The sequence below is a fragment of the Petromyzon marinus genome, chromosome 3 (genome assembly GCF_048934315.1).
Source record: "Petromyzon marinus isolate PM22_M1 ecotype Great Lakes invasive population chromosome 3, UKy_Petmar_22M1.pri1.0, whole genome shotgun sequence".
NCBI classification, from domain to species: domain Eukaryota; kingdom Metazoa; phylum Chordata; class Hyperoartia; order Petromyzontiformes; family Petromyzontidae; genus Petromyzon; species Petromyzon marinus.
The window spans coordinates 15,895,358-15,914,473 of record NC_133669.1 but is presented as its reverse complement, the minus strand read 5'-3'; the positions used below and the strand labels follow the sequence as shown (position 1 = coordinate 15,914,473).

Genomic DNA, 19,116 nt, shown 5'->3' with positions numbered 1-19,116 from the left:
TGAAGTAGTAACTAATTGGTCCGTTATGTTTACGTGACAAACCTTACTTATTGGCTGTGCCGGGTGGTGGCGGGTTAACGGCACATTTATATTTACCATTTCTAGCTAAAAAACAACAATTATGGATAAAATTGGTTGCAAAAGCCTACGTGTTAAACTGAGTGCATTTGACTCTACTCGCAATCTGGGTTTTAGTGGTGAGGTTTCTTTTAGGTGGAGCCTAAGATTCTATCCCAGTCTTGTGAGTTTTCACCAGGCTAAATGCACTGTAATAATGTAATCATGACCACAAATCACGATAATCGAATCGCGGAGGTGGGGTCTGGTTGGCTCAGCATACGTTACTCTCAATACTGAGCGAATGGTTGGGGTGGGGACGTTTCTTCGGTCGGCGCTGCTGCATATTCTCACTTTTAAGTGCTGTTTAAATATTTTGAAAAACTTTTTTGTCAAATTTTCTCCTGGACAAAGAGCACTATAACGAATCGGCGTCCTATGAGATCCCATTAAGCGAGGTCTGCCTGTATATTTGCTCATACGTGCACACCCTTGTCTGCATGCTGTGTACAGGCTCGAGGTTCGTGGTGCAGCTGGGCGAGCGTCAGGTTGATCACTCGGACGAGTTCCGCCTGTTCTTGGCAACAAGGAGCCCCCGGCCGGATGTCCCCCCAGACGCAGCCTCAGCTCTTACGGCCGTGAACTTCACCACGACGAGGGCGGGCCTCACCGCACAGGCATGGACACACTAACAGCAACAGCTGCCATTCACCACTAAGTGACATCATTACGGCGATTGTGTCAGTCCATGTGCAGTGTCAAAAACTCACTGGCAAGAGGTCATGGGACAAAGTTGGATGCAATGGGTTACATGACTTTTGTTTATCTAAATTGCAAGGGTGTCTTGGGAGATGACTAACAGATCTGTAAGCTCATCACACAATCCTGCCTGGTTAAATCCCAGCTGCATTGTAGCATTAGAGCCTGAAAATTTCAAGACGGAGCAGGTATTCCTATAACGGGGTCAACATTAAGGAGTCCATTCACACATGTGCTCTTATACACGTACACAACCTCTTTATATACATATTAGTACACACAACACCAACAGCCACGATGGCGCTTATGCCGGGCTAAATGCATTTTGAGGCCATGTAAAGTATTGAAGGCTCACTGGCAGGAAGTAACTGGAGAGACCCAGGTGCCGTGGGTTGCATGAGATGACTGGCAGATGCACCACTTGTGCTCCCTACTGTGCAACTTTCTTTATTTTATGGCACTCCAATCGTTGCGAGTGTCACTCCTATGCCCACCATTGTTGTTGGTGGGTGATTGCCTCAAACTGCCCAGTAGCATCCTTGACAAGTGTCCTCCATAGAGGCTGATCTTGACACTGCTGGTACCAGTCATCGACAAGTCCAGTCAGCTCCACATCCTCCTATACCATATCAGTCCATCTCTTCTCTAGCCCATGCCATGCCCGTTTAGCCTCCTTTATCCAGCCAAACAGAACCTGCTTGGACATGTGGTGGCTGAGCATGCGGGCTACGTGATCCAGCCAGTGCAGCCTCGGTTGCTGGCTGACCAAAATGTGTCCAGATCTTTCAAGGATTTGTGAGCTCTTCATACAATCCAGCCTGGTTAAACCCAGGATAGATCAGAGGCAGGCCAGCCTGAATGTTTTAAACTAGCGCAGATGTTCGTTCAGGTGGGTCCACATTTCATGAGCATAGGGAAGGGAGGGCATAACTGTGGCTGAGAAGACCCGAAGCTTCATGTTGAGCAACAGACTAGGTAGTTTCCACACAGTGTTACGCAGCCAGTGAGACCTCTGCTATCAAACCGGAGCTGGTCATAAGCACACTGCCCGAGTATGGAAACATCTCCACTCCACAACTGCCCCGCCAATGAGAAGTTGAGCTGGTGGAGTGTTTGATGACATAAAATACCCAGGCAGGTTCTTAGTTTTGGAGGGGCTGATGATAAGGCCCCGCCTCTTAGTAGCATGCTCCACATTCAGCAGCAGTGCCTCATATCTCCTTCTCTGAGTGAACAGCAATCACCAAATTATCCTACCATTGTGTCTTTACCAGATTGAGATTCCTCTAATACAGCCATGACAGGCTTCTCGAACTACGTGGTTGAAAAATATGTTAAATACTGTAGGCACCAGTGGAAATCGCTTTCGCACCCCAAGGTGAACAGGAAATGGCTCTGAGTTTTGGCCACGTAGCTTTACTCGGGCCTGCCTACCATCATGAAGGTCGTTAATGATTGTGAGCAGAGAGTCAGGGACTCCGAAAGCACAAAGAACAACCCAGAGCCCAGGCCTATTGATGGTATCATAGGCCTTGACCAGGTCAATAAAGCAGAGATGTAGGTCCCATTGGAATTGCCTACACCTCTGCTGTAGCAGATGGATAGAAAAAAAGGCGTTTTTGCAGGACCGCCCTGGCCTGAAAGCACATTGGGGCTCCGCAAGCTTCTCAGTGTGCCTGGCAAGGGGAAGTTGAATAATCCTTGCCAGAATCTTTCCCGGCACACTGAGAAGGAAGATGCTCCTGTAGTCTTTGCAGTCCCAATTCTTCAATAGGGGGACCACCAGGGGATCCTTCCAATCCTGCGGAACCCACCCAGTGGTTCAGACAGTTGTTATATCATATAGGACAGTCTGCAGATGAGCGCCACCCTCCCTCAGCAGTTTGCTTGAGAGAATCACCTCTGCCTAGTGCTTTTCCTGGTCTCAGACTCCGGATCGCCTTCCATACTTTCTTTAGACACACACGCCCTAACACACACTTGCGCACATGATGGTTCCTGTCTGCCGCATACAGTTGCTTGCCCTCACGCTGCAGCATGAGAAGCCGGAGCTCGAGACCCGCAAGACGGAACTCCTCTGCCAGGAAGAGGAAAAGAAAATCCAGCTCGCTCTTCTGGAAGACTCATTGTTGGAGGTGATGCTGACCAGTTACTGTTGTTAGTTTTTGTGTATTGTTCTGATTTATTTACTTTACCAATTACATCCCAGTCACCTGGTTAGCATGTGGCATTTACTTTAGACAGAGCCACACATCTCCACTTTGTGGAATTAACCTCAAAGTAATGTCATTAAAACAAAAATCACTAATACAATTCAATTATTATGCTATCAATAGTCAGATGAGAGCCTCTTTCAATTATTTATTTCATATGCATGGGACCTCTGAGTCAGATTAATTTTGTAAGCAAACCTTTCAAGGCTCTGCTTTATCATAATTATGAGATGTCCCACAACTGGGAGGTATTGCCACACCGACCACCGCATCTCCAGAGGTCACAACATCCTGCCTTATGAAGGCATGTAGAGATGTCTTACGAAAGCCATCCTGCCAATGGCCTCCAGTGATCCTCCCTGCCTACCACCAAAAACGCAGGCACTGCCGTTATGAATGCACTTTGTATGTATGTTGAACTTCTTTCCCACCATATGGAGCCAAACTTTCTAATCGGATTTGCGGGTGAAGGACAACAAACTAAACACAAAAATCAGTTTTAAAAAAAGAGTTTTCAATCCATATTTACAAGTGCATAGCTCCAGTGGCTTGTTAATGTCGGAAGGAATAGCATTCCAGATGTTTGCAGAAGCGCATCTGAAAGCACGCGATGCAGTGACGATCCTTGTTTTATGGTTAACAAAAAGCCGCTGCAAGGATGACCGGAGTTTGCATGATGGTTTATGCTCCTTGACAAGATCAGCAAAGTATTGTGGTTCATTTGTGGCAAGCATTTTGTGTGCCTTGACTTGGCATCAAGCTTTCTTACATGCCTGCTCATACCAGAATACGATGCATCTATTCGCCCAAGTGGTCAGGCAAGCCTTTTAAGCTGGCTGCCCCATTTGTCTGGTGCCGTATAACACAAACACCAATTGTTTAAATAGAATGATAGGACTCTGGTCAGGTTCTAATAACGCAATCTTCTCTGCTGATCTGACATGAATGGAGGTTGGCAGAATTGGATGGCTGGACCTAGTATGTTCCCTATGGAACCTAAAGGACACATTCGGTAGAAATCTGCGTCACAGATGCAGAAATACCTTATTCTGGCAAATAAAGAGTAGCGTCAATCCATGGTTATTCATATAAAAAATCAACAAGAGATATACTGAAGAGAAAATGATGGGCCAATACCCGTCCTGTGCACGATGAGCATGCCCTGATTATTACTGCAGGTGTAATTATTATAATATGCGCTGTCTGCTTCACATTGCACATTAAAGATCCCCTGTCATTCAATAGAGTAGGCCATTGTGTGCTAGCGTCAGTGTCCGAAGTTTCCAAATTTGAAGATTATCCGCAAATTACTCAATTGGGATTATACACAGCAATCATCGCCCCCCTTCCTGGTAGTCTAATGCCCCAGGTCACTCTTGCAAATGAGACTATTTTTATCTCTTGAGTTCTCACTCAGTTAACAAAATAAACATAAACTTGAACCGTGCTGCGGAAAACTGTAATATATGGCCAGGCTGTGAGAGAAACGTTGCTGTACAGCCTGGGCTCGCCCAGAGAAATCAGCTGTCACTGATGGATGTGCAATAAAAAATATATATCAATATAACCATGAAAATTAATACTTTAATCTCTGTATAGTATTAACAACGTATTTTTTTATGATTGTTTCTTAAATAAAGTTAACAAAAATGAAATATCGTTAATTCATAAAAAGTTGTACTCACCATACCAAGATTTAAAAGTCAAACAAGTGAGAAAACAAATTTTGACTTAAAACTTTCGTGACTGCAGGAATTCGTATTATTGGGTTATTTCGGTAAAGTCACGTAGATAGAAAAAAATAAGAATAAATAAAGTGTATTAAAATTATTTTTATTTAATTTTTATTATTTTTATTCACTTTACCCGAAAGAACCAAAGAATACGAATAAATGAGAAAACAAATATAAAACCCACTTTTACAAGTATATATGTTGAACTTCTTTCACACCGTACATAGCCAACCGTGCCAATCGGAGCTGCGTGGGAAGGACAACAAACTAAACACAAAAAGCAGTTAAAAAGAAGGGAGTTTTAAAGCTCCAGTGGCTTCTTAATATCAGAAGGAAGAGAGTTCCAGACGGCCGCAGAAGCACTGCGTGGATGACCGGAGTTCTCGTAATTTTTTTTTGCTCCTTGACGAGATTAGCAAAGTATCGTGGTTCATAATACCATTCAACATTAAAATAAGATATGATATCACAATATAATTGTGCATGATGTGACATCGTGTTGCATATTGCGTTATTTACATTGCGTTACTTTGTTTTGTCAGTGTGATGTCACAACATGTCATGTTTTGTGTGATGTCACAAGACCATTTTTTATGGACGTTGCATTGCCATGTTGTGTTGTATCCATTTGTGCCTCTGTTGACATCGTTGTATCATGTGTTGCATTGTGTAATCTCTTGTGTTTTCACATCGCTTTGCATTTTCATGTCACGTTGTGACATCGTGAAGCGTTGTGTTGTTGCATCATGTCTTGTCCTGCTGTGTTGCATTGCACTGTGTGACAGAGCCTGGCGACAGCACGAGGGAACGTGCTCGAGAATCGCGCACTCATCGATTCTCTGAACCAGACCAAGGCAAGCAGCTCGGTCATCGCCAATGCCCTCAACGCCGCCCTGCAGCTCCAGGGCGCCCTCAACCAGGTGGAGACAGAGACGTGCAATGCATGGACAAGTTGACACATACACATACGGACAATATATAGACACATTTTACTTAAGACCCAGGGACATGTGGAAATGTAAACATTGATATGCAGACCGCATTGACACCTTGCCGCATAGACACGTGACACATACACATTTGGACACAAAAAAGCAAGGAGCATAAATACGTAGACACATAGACACATGGACACATAGACACATGGAGACATGAACTCAATGCTTATGCACGAATGTTTCAGGTGGTTCATAATCTAATTTAATTGAAATTTATGGAGCACCTTCACTCAAGGCACTTGACAGCTTACAAAACGATGACAGAATGGAATGATGTATGTATGTTGAACTTCTTTCGCACCATACATAGCCAACCATGCTAATTGGAGGGGCATACAAAGAATGAGGCACAAGTGACAGCGATAGAGGGTACTTAGGAATCACGAAGGGGTAGGGGAGGGATAGAAAGGAGTGGAGGGGCGAGGGAAAGGAAGACAGTGGGCAATAGAGAAGATGAGCTCAACCTTATAGGAGAAATGTTGGGAGATGTCCAGAGCATAAGAGGAATTGGGAGGAGAGGAAATGGTAGAAGCAGAGGGATAGAGCAAGTTATTGATGGTGGAAAAGAGTCGTTGAGGACGAGGAGCAAGAGAAGAGATGAGGGATAGGAAATGGGACTGTTGTGCAGATTCAAGATTTGTAATACCGTATTTTCCCGCATATAACCCGCAGATGCATATACCCCGCAAAAATTGCGTTTTGTGTAAAACAAATTTCAGATTGCCCGCACCTCCATATACCCCGTATGCATTCATATCTTTAACGTCGTTACCGCAGCTTAATTCCATCATATTAATACAAAGTTTACATTTATAATACATTCCACTATCAATTGTTAACATGAAAATCAGAACGTGCACAAATAAAACAAACTAACCGAAACGAGTGAACTTAAAACAGTAAATAAGTAACAAAAGTAAATATCCAATAAATAAGTAACACATAACTGGTAGATAAGTAAGTAAGTGTACTGTTAGGCTTACCAGCATTCGACCTCATCATATTACCGTACAGCTACTTAACCGGTAGTTACCCCTGTACAGTTTTAGCACTGGTAGATTGCGCATTGCCTCCTGGCAACAAAGCCATTTGAAGTTTTAAATAAAGCTCATGGTCGCGACTGTATAGTGCTCAGCCAATAGCAGCGGCCTAAGGGACTCAGCAATTACCGCGTCTAGTAGACGCTTGTTAAGGCCCTTCCCATTGCGCAATCCATAGCCTCAGCTGAAACTTTCGCACACCCCTACAGCGACGGTAAACAAAGTGCGCCCACTTCAAATATTGTTGTTTCATTGTACAAACAATTTGAATAATTTAAAACGTGATAACATGTGCAATTTTAGTGCGAGTGCTTTATTCAGCAGTGCTTTAGTCAAAGGTAAGTGTTGCATGTACCATGAAAAAATTTAACAAGTTATGAAATTTTGATTTAAAGCATTTGTGACTGCAGGGATTCATAATCTTGGTTCTTTCGGTAATGTCATGTAGAAGGGAAACAATAAAATAATAAATAAAATAAAACAATAACATTCTCACAACATTCCGACTGCAACACAAGCAATCATCATCAGGAGTGAAAACCACAGCAAGAAAATTTTTAAAAAGTGGCGTTTTTTTTTACGTTAGCACCACGGAGAGCGATTTGGCAGTTATTCAGATGGACGAGTCCATATATGTTCGGAAAAGAGGAGGGGGGAGACGAAAATAATGGATGCGGTCTGAAAGCCACCGTAAGCGTGAACAATCAATTAAGACCCGAAATGGTTTATCAAATCCTTCCAATGATTGCTAAGCCAGAATCCATCTTCTCGGTTGAAATTGTCTCTGTTTGTATATGTGGATAGCCTCATGAACGAATCTCTCATGGTAGCCAGATGGCTTGCAGAGATCCTCTGTCTTGGAGAAGTCAATGTCATGTGAGCCTACTGAATTATAACAGTGATCTGCCACGGCCGAGGTGTTGGTCCTACCGTATTTTAGGTCTGTTTTGTGTTCACGGATGCGGTCCAAGACATGTCGTTTGGTTTCTCCAATGTAACTACTATCACAGAGGCAACTTAGTTTGTAGACACCAGGGTATTGTATGTCCGGAATCACATCTTTTGCAGACGGAACCAGATCACGGATTTTATGTAATGTGTTGAATCGGACCTGGATCTTGTGTTTATTCAAGATTTTGGAGATATTTTTTGTGATCCCCGCAATGTAGGGTAAAGTGATGGATTTGAATGGCTCCTCAAGAGGGTCCTTCATGGTTGGAGTGATAGCTTTGCGGATTGTGTAGTCGGAGTAACCATTAGCCTTAAGAGCTTGGTGTACGTGCTTGAGTTCACTGGCTATGTGTTCCTGGTCGGATATGCATTGGGCTCTATGGTGCAGAGTCTGGATAAGGGAATTCTTTTGGGATGGATGGTGGTGGGAATCCGGTTTCAGGTAAGCTACCCATACGGATGCTTACCTGAAACCGGATTCCCACCACCATCCATCCCAGAAGAATTCCCTCATCAAGACTCTGGCTTCTGGCTTAGCAATCATTGGAAGGATTTGATAAACCATTTCGGGTCTTAATTGATTGTTCACGCTTACGGTGGCTTTCACACCGCATCTATTATTTTCGTCTCCCCCCTCCTCTTTTCCGAACATAGATGGACTTGTCCATCTGAATAACTGCTAAATCGCTCTCCGTGGTGCTAACTTTAAAAAAACGCCACTTTTTTCAAATTTTCTTGCTGTGGTTTTCACACCTGATGATGATTGATTGTGTTGCAGTCGAAACGTCCTGAGAATTTTATTGTTTTATATATATTTTTATTTTATTGTTTCCCTTCTACATGACTTACCGAAAGAACCAAGAATATGAGTTATGACATGTCACACGTGTAAACCATTTTTGGGATAGCCCGCATCTCCATATACCCCGCAGGGTCTTGTTTTGTTTGTAAAAAGTGGTATACCCTGCGGGTTATATGCGGGAAAATACGGTAATTGGAGAAAGAAGATAAAGATAAGGTGCATGGACCTGGGCTGAGGGGGAAGCTTTTAAGCGACGCTTGGCTTTGCGAACCATTTTGGGACAGTACATCAGCACTTATGCAGTTTCTTCCTCCTTAATCCATCTTGGCCTCTCAGACATACATCAATCTCTTAGCCATCCATCCTTAACACTTACAAACCCAGTCTATTTTTCATTTTATTCCATTTGTGCTATGATTGTCATTGAGATTAAGACATTTACTTTTGAAACTGAGATATCAGAGTATCACCCCATGTTTTTAAGCACCTTTTGAGATGGTATCACAGCTCTACATCTGAGGGTCCTTAAATTGCCTCTCATGCACACTAGTTGGTGCATATTATTACATACCATGCTATAGATGTGTTTATAGCATTCGTTTGAGGAGCTGGACTATTTTTATTTTATTATTTTGTTTTGGTAATATTGCTGACTAATTTACGTGGTCAAACAAAACTGCTGTACTTGACTTGAATACACTAAATTGCTTTATTCTTTCTAATGTGACTGATCATTTTCTCTCCCTCTCTAATGGGTGCTCCGTGCCTGCCAGGAAAGGGATGCATTCCTGCCTCTGGCTGAGAAAGGCAGCTCCATGTTCTTCATAATGGCCGATCTGTGTAAAATCAACCACATGTACCGCTACAGCCTCAACGGGTTCCTCCGCCTCTTCCAGCGTGCCCTGCATGCCACACCGGTAAACACGCACATACAAGTATCCATATAGAGTCCACAAAGATCCCCAATATGGCATACACAGACTGTTGGGGCAACTGCTGTTTAGCGAGCAACAATGAAGGTCAGGGATTACTGACCGGGATGACTGGCAGATGCACCAACCGTGCCACTTGGCTGTGCTTTAGCTGCCTGGCGCTCGTTGTGGGCGTCCCTCCTCCACATTTGTGCTGATGGAGGGCAGCTGCCTTTAACTGCCCAATAGCCTCTCAGTAGCCTCCTCCAAAAAAGCCAATGTCGACACCACTGGTAACGAATTGTCAGCAAGTCCACACATCTGGTGCTGCAAGATGGTGGAGCTGAGTTGTCTGGCATACAATTCCCGCCTCCTTGTGGCAACAAGTGGTAACATTGTGGTGTGTGGGCAATGCCATTTGGGGACAGTTTAATATTATTCAGATGATTACCCCCATGGCACGCTCACATCCACCACAGTGACAAACATGGGCTGTGATCCAGTAACCCCCTTCTCCACCATTCTTCAATGTTTGGCCATTTCAACATCTCTCCTCTTCTTAAATATTGCTTTATTTAGCTAACTTGTTATCTGTGCTTTAAGACAACTTGTTTGCTATTTGCTTTATTATTTTGTCTCCCGCTTTCATCGCACTATCCATTGCAAAGACGAGAAAGTGTAAGACAATGACCCCAACCGCTGTAATTAATACAGTTAAACTTCTCGAAGCTGGACTCAAGTAAGCTGGAATTCACGCCAAGCTAGAACGGGTCTTGGAAATAAGTAAATAATATAGCATTATTAACCTTCTGCACGAGAAAATCTCGAGCTATATACATGTCCTGTGCATAACTGGAATTTGATTTGCACTGTTTACATATTTCTTGCTTCCTTTGTTTCTTAAATAAAATTAATGTAACAATTGAGTTCCCTTAGTAATTTGTTACAGGCCTATAAAATACTCTAAATGTGTACATGTGTGTGTATATATATGTGGGCACACACCTGTGTATGTATGGCACGTGTATGTGCTCTGTGCAAAAGGTGGGAGAGAGCCCGGAGGGTCGGGTCCAAGCGCTCATCGCCTCCCTGCAGCGCCTGGTCTTCGAGTCTGTCAGCCGATCTCTCTTCAAGGTGTGGCTTATTTTCCTCAATTATATTCTGATTTTGCCCCTTGAAGAAATGTCCTTTCCAAACTATTGCAGTGTAACGTGTGTCAGACGATGATTCTGGAATATGATGTTACGGAACTACGTCTCAAGTGCCTTTAATATTATTCTTACCTATACTAGGGGCACACATTTTAATACCTTGCAAAGAATGTTGCATTTCAATCAAACCAAATGTTTAATTCTCAAAGTTGGAATATGAGATGCAGTTTTTTGGCATTAAATGCAGGCCGAGCTGCATCGACTCAATCACCAGTGGCTGAAACCCAGATGGAAATCCAGGATCTAAGCAGTCCTGGCTCAGTGCTCTGACTCAGTTTTAGCCCCTTAAACCACCCTTCTACCTCAAGGCGATTGCTTTCTTCCACTGTTATACCATTTTGAATTACAACATTTGCGAAAGTTACTCTATTCATGTTATAAGGTCGTACTGAGTGTATCCATGAGTGCTGTAACTTTTCAATGAATTTGTCTACTAGCTATGGCTATGAATGTATATGAAGCACTGTAGCCTCTGTGTAGGTCTTACCATGGTAACTGCTCCCTCTTGCCTTTTATACATCATACGTAAAAAGCTAGTGTTCATAAATAGTTTATAACAGATATAAAGCATGAAAAGAGCTCTCAGCATCTTACAAACACTGACATTACAACACCAGGCTCACCCTTTGAAGTTCCCCTGCCAGAGGCCGATGAAACCAGTCTGCACAGAGTCAAAGCTACGATTTCAACAGCAGCTTCATCTCAAACCACCAATTCCATGCAGCCTCTTTTATTACCTGTCAGAGCACTGAGCTAGCACAACTGACTTCATAATTTGGAATCCCAGACACTCTGCCATCATATTTATGATAACATAAAAATGCGCATGCATACTACATGTTAGACCCAAGTCATTGACCTCTGACTGGTGCTGCTGCTGTTTGGTTCATGTTTTTCTATTATAATTATTCTGAATTATTAATATTATAGTTGGATGACTCAGGTGGATCATATTGGCAAATGTCAGAACAGGAAACCAGCAGCATTGACATGAGCGCCTGGGTTGGAATTCAGCACTTATCTCTCCCCTGTGATTAAGCCATGATTTATGATCTCAGACCATTTTTTCATGGACGGCACAAGAAAATATGTCAATTATCACTCAGTACCACAGATCAAATTTACCACTGTGCATTGATTTTCATGTTGTATCTAACCTCATGTCTTCACCTCTGGGACTTGCATGAAGCTAATGGCTTTCTTTCTTCCAACTCTGCGCTATCCCCCAGCATTATTTTGATTGTTGATTTTTTTGGTTTCGACCATGGATATATACTATATTCATCATTCACACTGTGCTTAGAGCACTCGAATCATAGGTGGTTGTGAGGTCAAATCCAGGTCGGCGCAAAATCCCTGCATGGTGGATCAAATCAATACCACCTTGTGAGAAGTGGGCCAGTTTCTTCATAAGTCTTTTTTGTCCCATGGTGGAGTCAGTCTCTACCATGGGAAGTGGAATTTAATTCAGTGGCTCAGGGCCACCAACAGAGATTGGCATTGCCCCACACTTGTCTCAGCAGAGAGAGAATAGTGTAATTACTTATCACTTTTAAGAGAGTCTTGTATGTGTATGTATGGCCTCTTTTTAAAATGATTTTGGTGTAAAATAATCTGTGTAACTATAAGCCATACAGCTGTCAATGTAGAAACACGTGTCAACTAAGGACATTGCATTGACCCTCCCAGAAAATCTAATTGTGGAATTAATGGATTTAAAGACATTGAAAATGATTGCCTGCATGACATGTGGATGGAGCGTTCGACTTCCAATCGAACAGTTGTGACTTCAAATCCTGCTCAAGGGTGAAGTCATAATGGTTGTTCTTTGTGGCAACTAGCCCCTGCCATGGGGATTTGCGATTTACATTGCTAACTCAGAACCACCAAAACAGATGAGCACTGGTCATTGTATGGTGCAGATTGGCACCGTGATTGCATGCGACTTCCCTATGAGTGCTGGTTGTGGGCATTTACCTTTTGTTGAAAAATAGCTTTGTAGCTCATCGGATTCCTACTCCATAAATATTCTGATTCAGATTTTTTTAAATCATGGAAACACATTGATTTTGGACATAAACATGACATGGTTAACTCTGACCAGATCTATTTACAATGGAACAGAATGGAATGCCTTTGCGTTCATGCAACTGACACACACTTCTAGGTCCCCCTTACAGAAGAGACCTGTATGGGGGACCGGTAAAAAAATTCCGAAGCAGACTATGCCTCCTTCCTATATCTGTCTCTACATTAAAAAAAAATGTTTTTTTACACATCTTAAATGGATACACAGCCTTCTCGGGGTAAATTATATCAGCAGCATTGGTTTAATACAAGCAAACTCTGGACTGATTTCGACATTCAGGGTCTCAGGCGTTCTTAAACCAATGCTGATGAACTGCCAGATGTTTATAAGCAAGGGCCTTCTCTATTAGATATGGGTCTTCATTTCGGTCTCCTACAACTGAGGAATGGTATTAAAAGGCTTGAGAGGCAGTTAAGGCAACGGCAGTGATAAAGGGTGGATGCCCTGTTTGTACGGTGCAGATTGGCCCCGCGTTTGCATGCGACTTCACAATAAGTGCTTGGTGTGGTCATTTACCTTTTGCTAGCGAATAGAAAAGGCTATATCTGATTGTGCATGCCTTCTAAGCAGGCGCCCTATCTATCGTGTGGCTGTATTTGTGCATGTGCTCAAATAGGGGTGTGTGTGAGTTTATTTTAATGTTAATGTGTATTTTGAATTGTGACCATATGCGTGTGTCAGTGTGGAAGCTACCTGGTCTATCGCTCCACACAGCGATCCGAGTCTTCTCGGCCACAGTCATGTCTTCTCTTCTGTATGCTTGCAAAATGTGGACCCCTCTAATAGAACAACTGCACTGGTGAGAAACATTTAGGCTGACCTGCCTATGATCCATTCTGGCTTTAACCATTCTTGATTGTGTGAGGAGCTCACAAATCCTTGAAAGATCGGGACACATTCCCATCAGTGAGCTCCTCCGGCAGGCAACGCTGCATTGGCTGGGTCATGTATCCCGCATGCCCAGCCACTGCATACCCAAGCAGCTTCTGTTTGGCCAGATACATGTGTGAGGCACGGGGTAGAAAATACATGTACTGATACGATACAGGAGGATGTGGAGCTGATTGGACTTCCCAAAGACTGGTACCAGTAGTGTCAAGATTGGCCTCTACGGAGGAGGCTCATAAAGGAAGCTCCTGGGAAGTTTAAGGCCTTCACCCTCCAACAACAGTGGAGGGCAGAGGAGCAATGCTCACAATAACGAGCGGAGCGGCAGCCGGCTAAAACGCACCAAGCTGGCACAGTGGGGAGCACAGTTGGTGTATCTACCAGTCACCTCAGTCAACCCATGGTACCTGGGTCTGTCCTGTGACCTGTCAGCGAGTCTTCGACACCTCATGTAGTCTCAAAGTGCACCTAGCCTGGCACAAACACTGTGGTGATGTCACTGCCGCTTAGTGGCGAAAGGCAATTTTTTTTATTGTGTCAATGTGTGTGTGCTTTGATGCATATGTTCACAGTTGTGTGTGTACATGTCGGTGTGTATGGGTATATTTTTGTATGTGTGTGTCTGTGTGCTTGTGTTTTAGATTTGTGGAGTGAGTTAAGCTTGTGTTTGTATGTGAATGTATATGTATAATTGTGAGGGTACTTGTCTCTTTCTTTGTGTATTTGTGTGTGCATTGTCTTTTGTCATTATTATTGAACTTACAGCACTATGATCCATGTTACCGAGCTTTGATTCCTGGCCATTAAATCAATAGTAATTCGAATCTATACTTGACATGTGCCTTTGGCTTACAATGATTACCTGATGCAGTCCTGGAGGGACAAAGATGACCAATCATATTGCTGGCCACACATATTCCATGCTGAATTTAAAAGGTGTTCACTTACAGAATTTTATCCTATGATCTATAAAGCTATGCACATGTGTGTGCAGGCCGATCAGCTTGTGTTCGCTCTACACTTGGTTCGAGGGCTTCACCCAGAACTCTTCCAGGAGAACGTAAGTAGTCCACATGCATTCCCACATATATAATGTATTCGAGTAACCTCCATTTATTTACATGTATGCCTCATGAATCTTATCTACTACGGTATGCTGTATTCAAGGAGCATAATCCATCATGTGGACTCTGGTCGTCCTCACAGTGGCTTTTGGTTTGCCATCAAACAAAGACGGTCACTGCATCGTTCGCTTTCAGATGTGCTTCTGCGGCCGTCTGGATCCCTCTTCCTTCCGATATTAGGAAGCCACTGTAGCTATGCACTTTTAAATCTAGATTGAAAACTAATTTCTTTAGAACTTCGTTTTGTGTTTCGTTTGTTGTCCTTCCCCCGCACCTCCATTTACCACGATTGGCTGCGTACGGTGCGAAAGAAGTTCAACATACTGTACATACATACAACCGCTAGCATGACCTTGGAAGAGCTACAGATAAACATAGTTCTAGTGTAATTTAATATTATAAATGGAAGGGATTCCCTCTCGGTTGAGTGTTATTATCAGTATTGTTGTGGATGAGAAGTCCTTTTATGTTAGAGTTACTGTTATTGGCCACATCCTCGATGAGAAGAGTGCCTATTTTTGTAAATCCAGGTTCATATATGAGCTATAGGAATTATCTTTTAGTTAAGCATTTAACAGTCTACAATCATAAGCAGCCATTTATATAATCCACTTCATCACCACACACCATGGTCCCAAAATGTCATAATCCATCTTGCTTCTGCACACAAACTCATTTAATCGCTCCATCTCCACATTGGTCTTCCCCTCTTTGACGCAATTCCTCCACTGGCTGCAGATTTTTCCAGATGCCACACTTGATGAAGTAACCACAGCACTTTGCAAGATAAACACTGAAAAAGCTCCTGGAAAAGATGAAATAACTGCCTGCCTTACTATAAATAAAACAAAGGTTGATTTTTTAAAATAATGTGAAGAAATTGTGCACAACTGATGTGGAAATAATAGTAAAGTACAAGAGAAATTCTGTTTGAATGCATGGATTTACATTATTTCATGTAAACGTGCATATCGACATGTGTACTGGATGTTACTCTTAAAATTCACATTTATATTCCACCTGTGCTACTCGTGTCGTTCTCTCCCACGCGTCTTTGCGGGAGATGTGAAGCGAGCTATAAAAACCTTCCCCTCGTTGCATTGGTAAACTGGAACAACAAAAACCGCCCACAAAACTCAGACACATTTTAGACAATAGTTTTTTTATACACACTTCTGCAGATGCCTATGTTGTGGGCCCCACGTACGCTTAGTTCCCGTACCTCCGATTAGCACGGTTGGTTATGTACGTTGCAAAATAAGTTCAATATACATACATCCGGGAGGTTTCTGGCACCCATAACATTGGGACACCGAGTCATTGGTTCATGAATTTGCATGCAACCAATGAGACTCATCGAAATTGCCATTGGCAAGCATTACCATGTTTAGTAAGCACACGATACTGGAAAACATTAATCATTGGATTATATATGAATTCCTTTCAGTGATAAAAACCAAATTCTCTTATTTTCTAATACAGTGCTGTATTACCAATTGTATATTTCTATAAATATCTTCCATCAGCAGTTGATTTGTGCAGCTTATGTATACTCAATACAGGGCCTCGAAGGTGCATATTTTGAAATATATAGTATGTATACAGCACACTTGCATGTCTGCTATATTAATGTGGAATTTCTGCCACTGGTTCAGGACCAGCAATGTAGTGGAGCTCTGCCCCATGCTCAATTGAGCCGCCAAGATAGACTCTGCCTTGTGTATAACAACAACAACCGCCATTCGCCACTAAGTGGCAGTGACGTCACCACAACACTTGTGCCAGGCCATGTGCACCTTGAGGCCACGTGAAGTGTCGAACGCCCACGGGCAGGAGGTCACGGGGCAGACCCAAGTGCCACGGGTCGACTGACTAAGATGACTGAGATGACTGGCTGATGCACCACCTGTGTCCCCTACTGTGCCAACCTGCTGTGCTTTAGCCACCCAGCGCTCCGCTCGTTGTTGTGAGCGTCGCTCCTCCACCCTCCGTTGTTGTTGGAGGGCGACTACCTCCAAATGCCCAGTAGCATCCTTCACGAGCCTCCTCCACAGAGGTCGATCTTGACACCGCTGGTTACAGTAATTGGCAAGTCCACTCAGCTCCACGTCCTCCTTTACCACATCACCCCATCTCTTCTCTAGCCCGTGCCGCGCCCGTTTAGCCCCCTCGATCCGGCCGAACAAAAGCTGTTTCGGCATGCAGTGGCTGGGCATGCGGGCTACATGACCCAGCCAACGTAGCCTTGCCTGTCGGAGGACCTCACCGATGGGACCTTGCTCAGATCTTTCAAAGATTTGTGAGCTCCTCACACAATCCAGCCTGGTTAAACCCAGGATGGATCGTAGGCAGGCTAGCCTAAATGTTTCTAACCGGCGAAGATGTTCCATTAGGGGGGTCCACGTTTCGCAAGCGTAGATAAGGGAGGGAATGAACGTGGCCGAGAAGACCTGAAGCTTAGTGCGGAGCGACGGACCAGGTAGCTTCCGCACAGCGTTACGCAACCGATGAAAAGATATTGCCGCTCGACTGATTCGGAGTGAGACCTCTGCTGTTAAACTGGAGCCGGTCATAAGCACACTGCCCAAGTATGGGAAACTCTCCACTCTCTCCACAATTGCTCCATCACCGATTGGGAGTTGTGGGGGTGGAGTGTTTGATGGTACAAAATACCCAGGCAGGTGCTTAGTTTTGGTGGGGCTGATGGTAAGGCCCCATCTCTTAGTGGCACGCTCCAGTCTCAGCAGCAGCGTCTCCAACTCCTCCTCTGAATGTGCAGCTATTACCAAATCATCGGCATACATAACGTGGTTGACCAATAGGAAGCCATCCCTTGACCGCACCCGGGCATCGATCAGCCTCCCATTATATCTGTACCATATGGAGATTCCCCCGGTGCAGCTATTGAAGGCTTCACGAACTACGTGGTCAAAATAGATGTTAAATAATGTGGGAGCCAGAGGACATCCCTGTCGCACCCCAAGGTGTACAGGGAATGGCTCTGACTCCCGACCACGTAGTTTTACCCGCGCCCGCTCGCCATCATGAAGGTCCTTAATGATCATGAGCAGAGGGTCAGGTACTCCAAAAGCACGAAGAACAACCCAGAGCCCAGGCCTACTGATGGTATCATAGGCCTTGACCAAGTCAATAAAGCAGAGATGTAGGTCTTGCTGGAATTCCCTACACCTCTGCTGTAGCAGACGGACAGAAAATATGGCATCTGTGCAGGACCGCCCTTTCCTGAAACCGCATTGGGGCTCCGCAAGCCTCTCCTCAGCGTGCCTGGCAAGGCGATGTTGAATAATCCTTTCCAGAACCTTTTCCGGCACACTGAGGAGTGAGATGCCCCTGTAGTTGTTACAGTCTGTGCGGTCCCCCTTCTTAAAGAGGGGGACCACCAGGGCATCCTTCCAATCCTGCGGAACCCGTCCAGTGGTCCAGACTGTTGTTATGATGTCATATAGGACAGTCTGTGCACAAATGCCACCCTGCCTCAGCATTTCGCTTGGGAGAGCATCTCTGCCCGCTGCCTTTCCTGGTCTCAGACTCCGGATCACCTTCAGTACTTCCTCAACAGATGGCACTTCAGCCAGCCACTCACAGGGGGTGACTTCTTCCAATATTTGTGGCACTGCAGCCTCAGCAGGGTCATCCTGACTTGTGCCACGATGTTTTCCTGGCTGAGGGATTTTCCCTCCCCCATGACCTCACAGAAATGCTCAGCAAATCTGCAAACCTGTTCCTGGGGGTCGGAGATTGGATCACCGTTTTTCCCCTAATGATGGTAATAGGTGTGGCGCTGCAGGTTACTTTTTTGATGGCGTTAAATATAGATTTGTGATGGCGGGCCACTGAGGCAGACTCCATCTCCTCAGCAACCCGCGACCACCACCCATCCTTGCAGCGCCTCATGGCTCTCCGAACCTCCGAGCAAACGCTGCGGTAAGCCTCCTCATTCTCTGACGTAGGATTCTGTAGCCGATGACAGTGGGCCTGTCGCTCTTTCTCATCCATCCTGAACACCTCCTCTGTCAGCCAGGGTCTCTGGGGAGGTCTGGACCGCGTACCCAAAGTAGCCATTGCAGCTGCATGAGTCACAGTCCTAAACCTCGCCCATTTACCCTCAACATCAGGAGGAGTGGGGGACGATGCCAACCCCAGCCGCAAGCGATGATGAAATTCTCGCTTGCAACTTTCATCAGATAACTGAGACCAGGCCACTTTAGGTTGGAATGGGGTCCTGGGTGTACACCCACCACCGGAGTGGAAGAATGGCAGCCGCATCTTCCAGATGACTAGTCGATGGTCAGAGGGCAGATCAGCTCCACGGTAGGTCC

The 19,116-nt window shown here is 44.4% G+C and overlaps 1 protein-coding gene across 4 annotated transcripts in view; it reads left to right on the top strand.

Annotated features, from left to right (window-relative positions):
• DYNC2H1 (dynein cytoplasmic 2 heavy chain 1) overlaps nucleotides 1-19,116 on the top strand; it is a 232,846-nt gene that overhangs the window by 128,502 nt on the left and 85,228 nt on the right. For all 4 annotated transcript variants that reach the window (XR_004404816.2, XM_032976206.2, XM_032976198.2 and 1 more), the window contains exons 70-75: nucleotides 571-734; nucleotides 2,832-2,951; nucleotides 5,548-5,682; nucleotides 9,327-9,470; nucleotides 10,509-10,598; nucleotides 14,647-14,712. Coding sequence is in view for 3 of the 4 variants with exons in the window: in XM_032976206.2 (XP_032832097.2) it covers nucleotides 571-734; nucleotides 2,832-2,951; nucleotides 5,548-5,682; nucleotides 9,327-9,470; nucleotides 10,509-10,598; nucleotides 14,647-14,712 (719 nt within the window). In the remaining variant the exon portion in view is untranslated. The remainder of the gene's footprint in view (nucleotides 1-570; nucleotides 735-2,831; nucleotides 2,952-5,547; nucleotides 5,683-9,326; nucleotides 9,471-10,508; nucleotides 10,599-14,646; nucleotides 14,713-19,116) is intronic.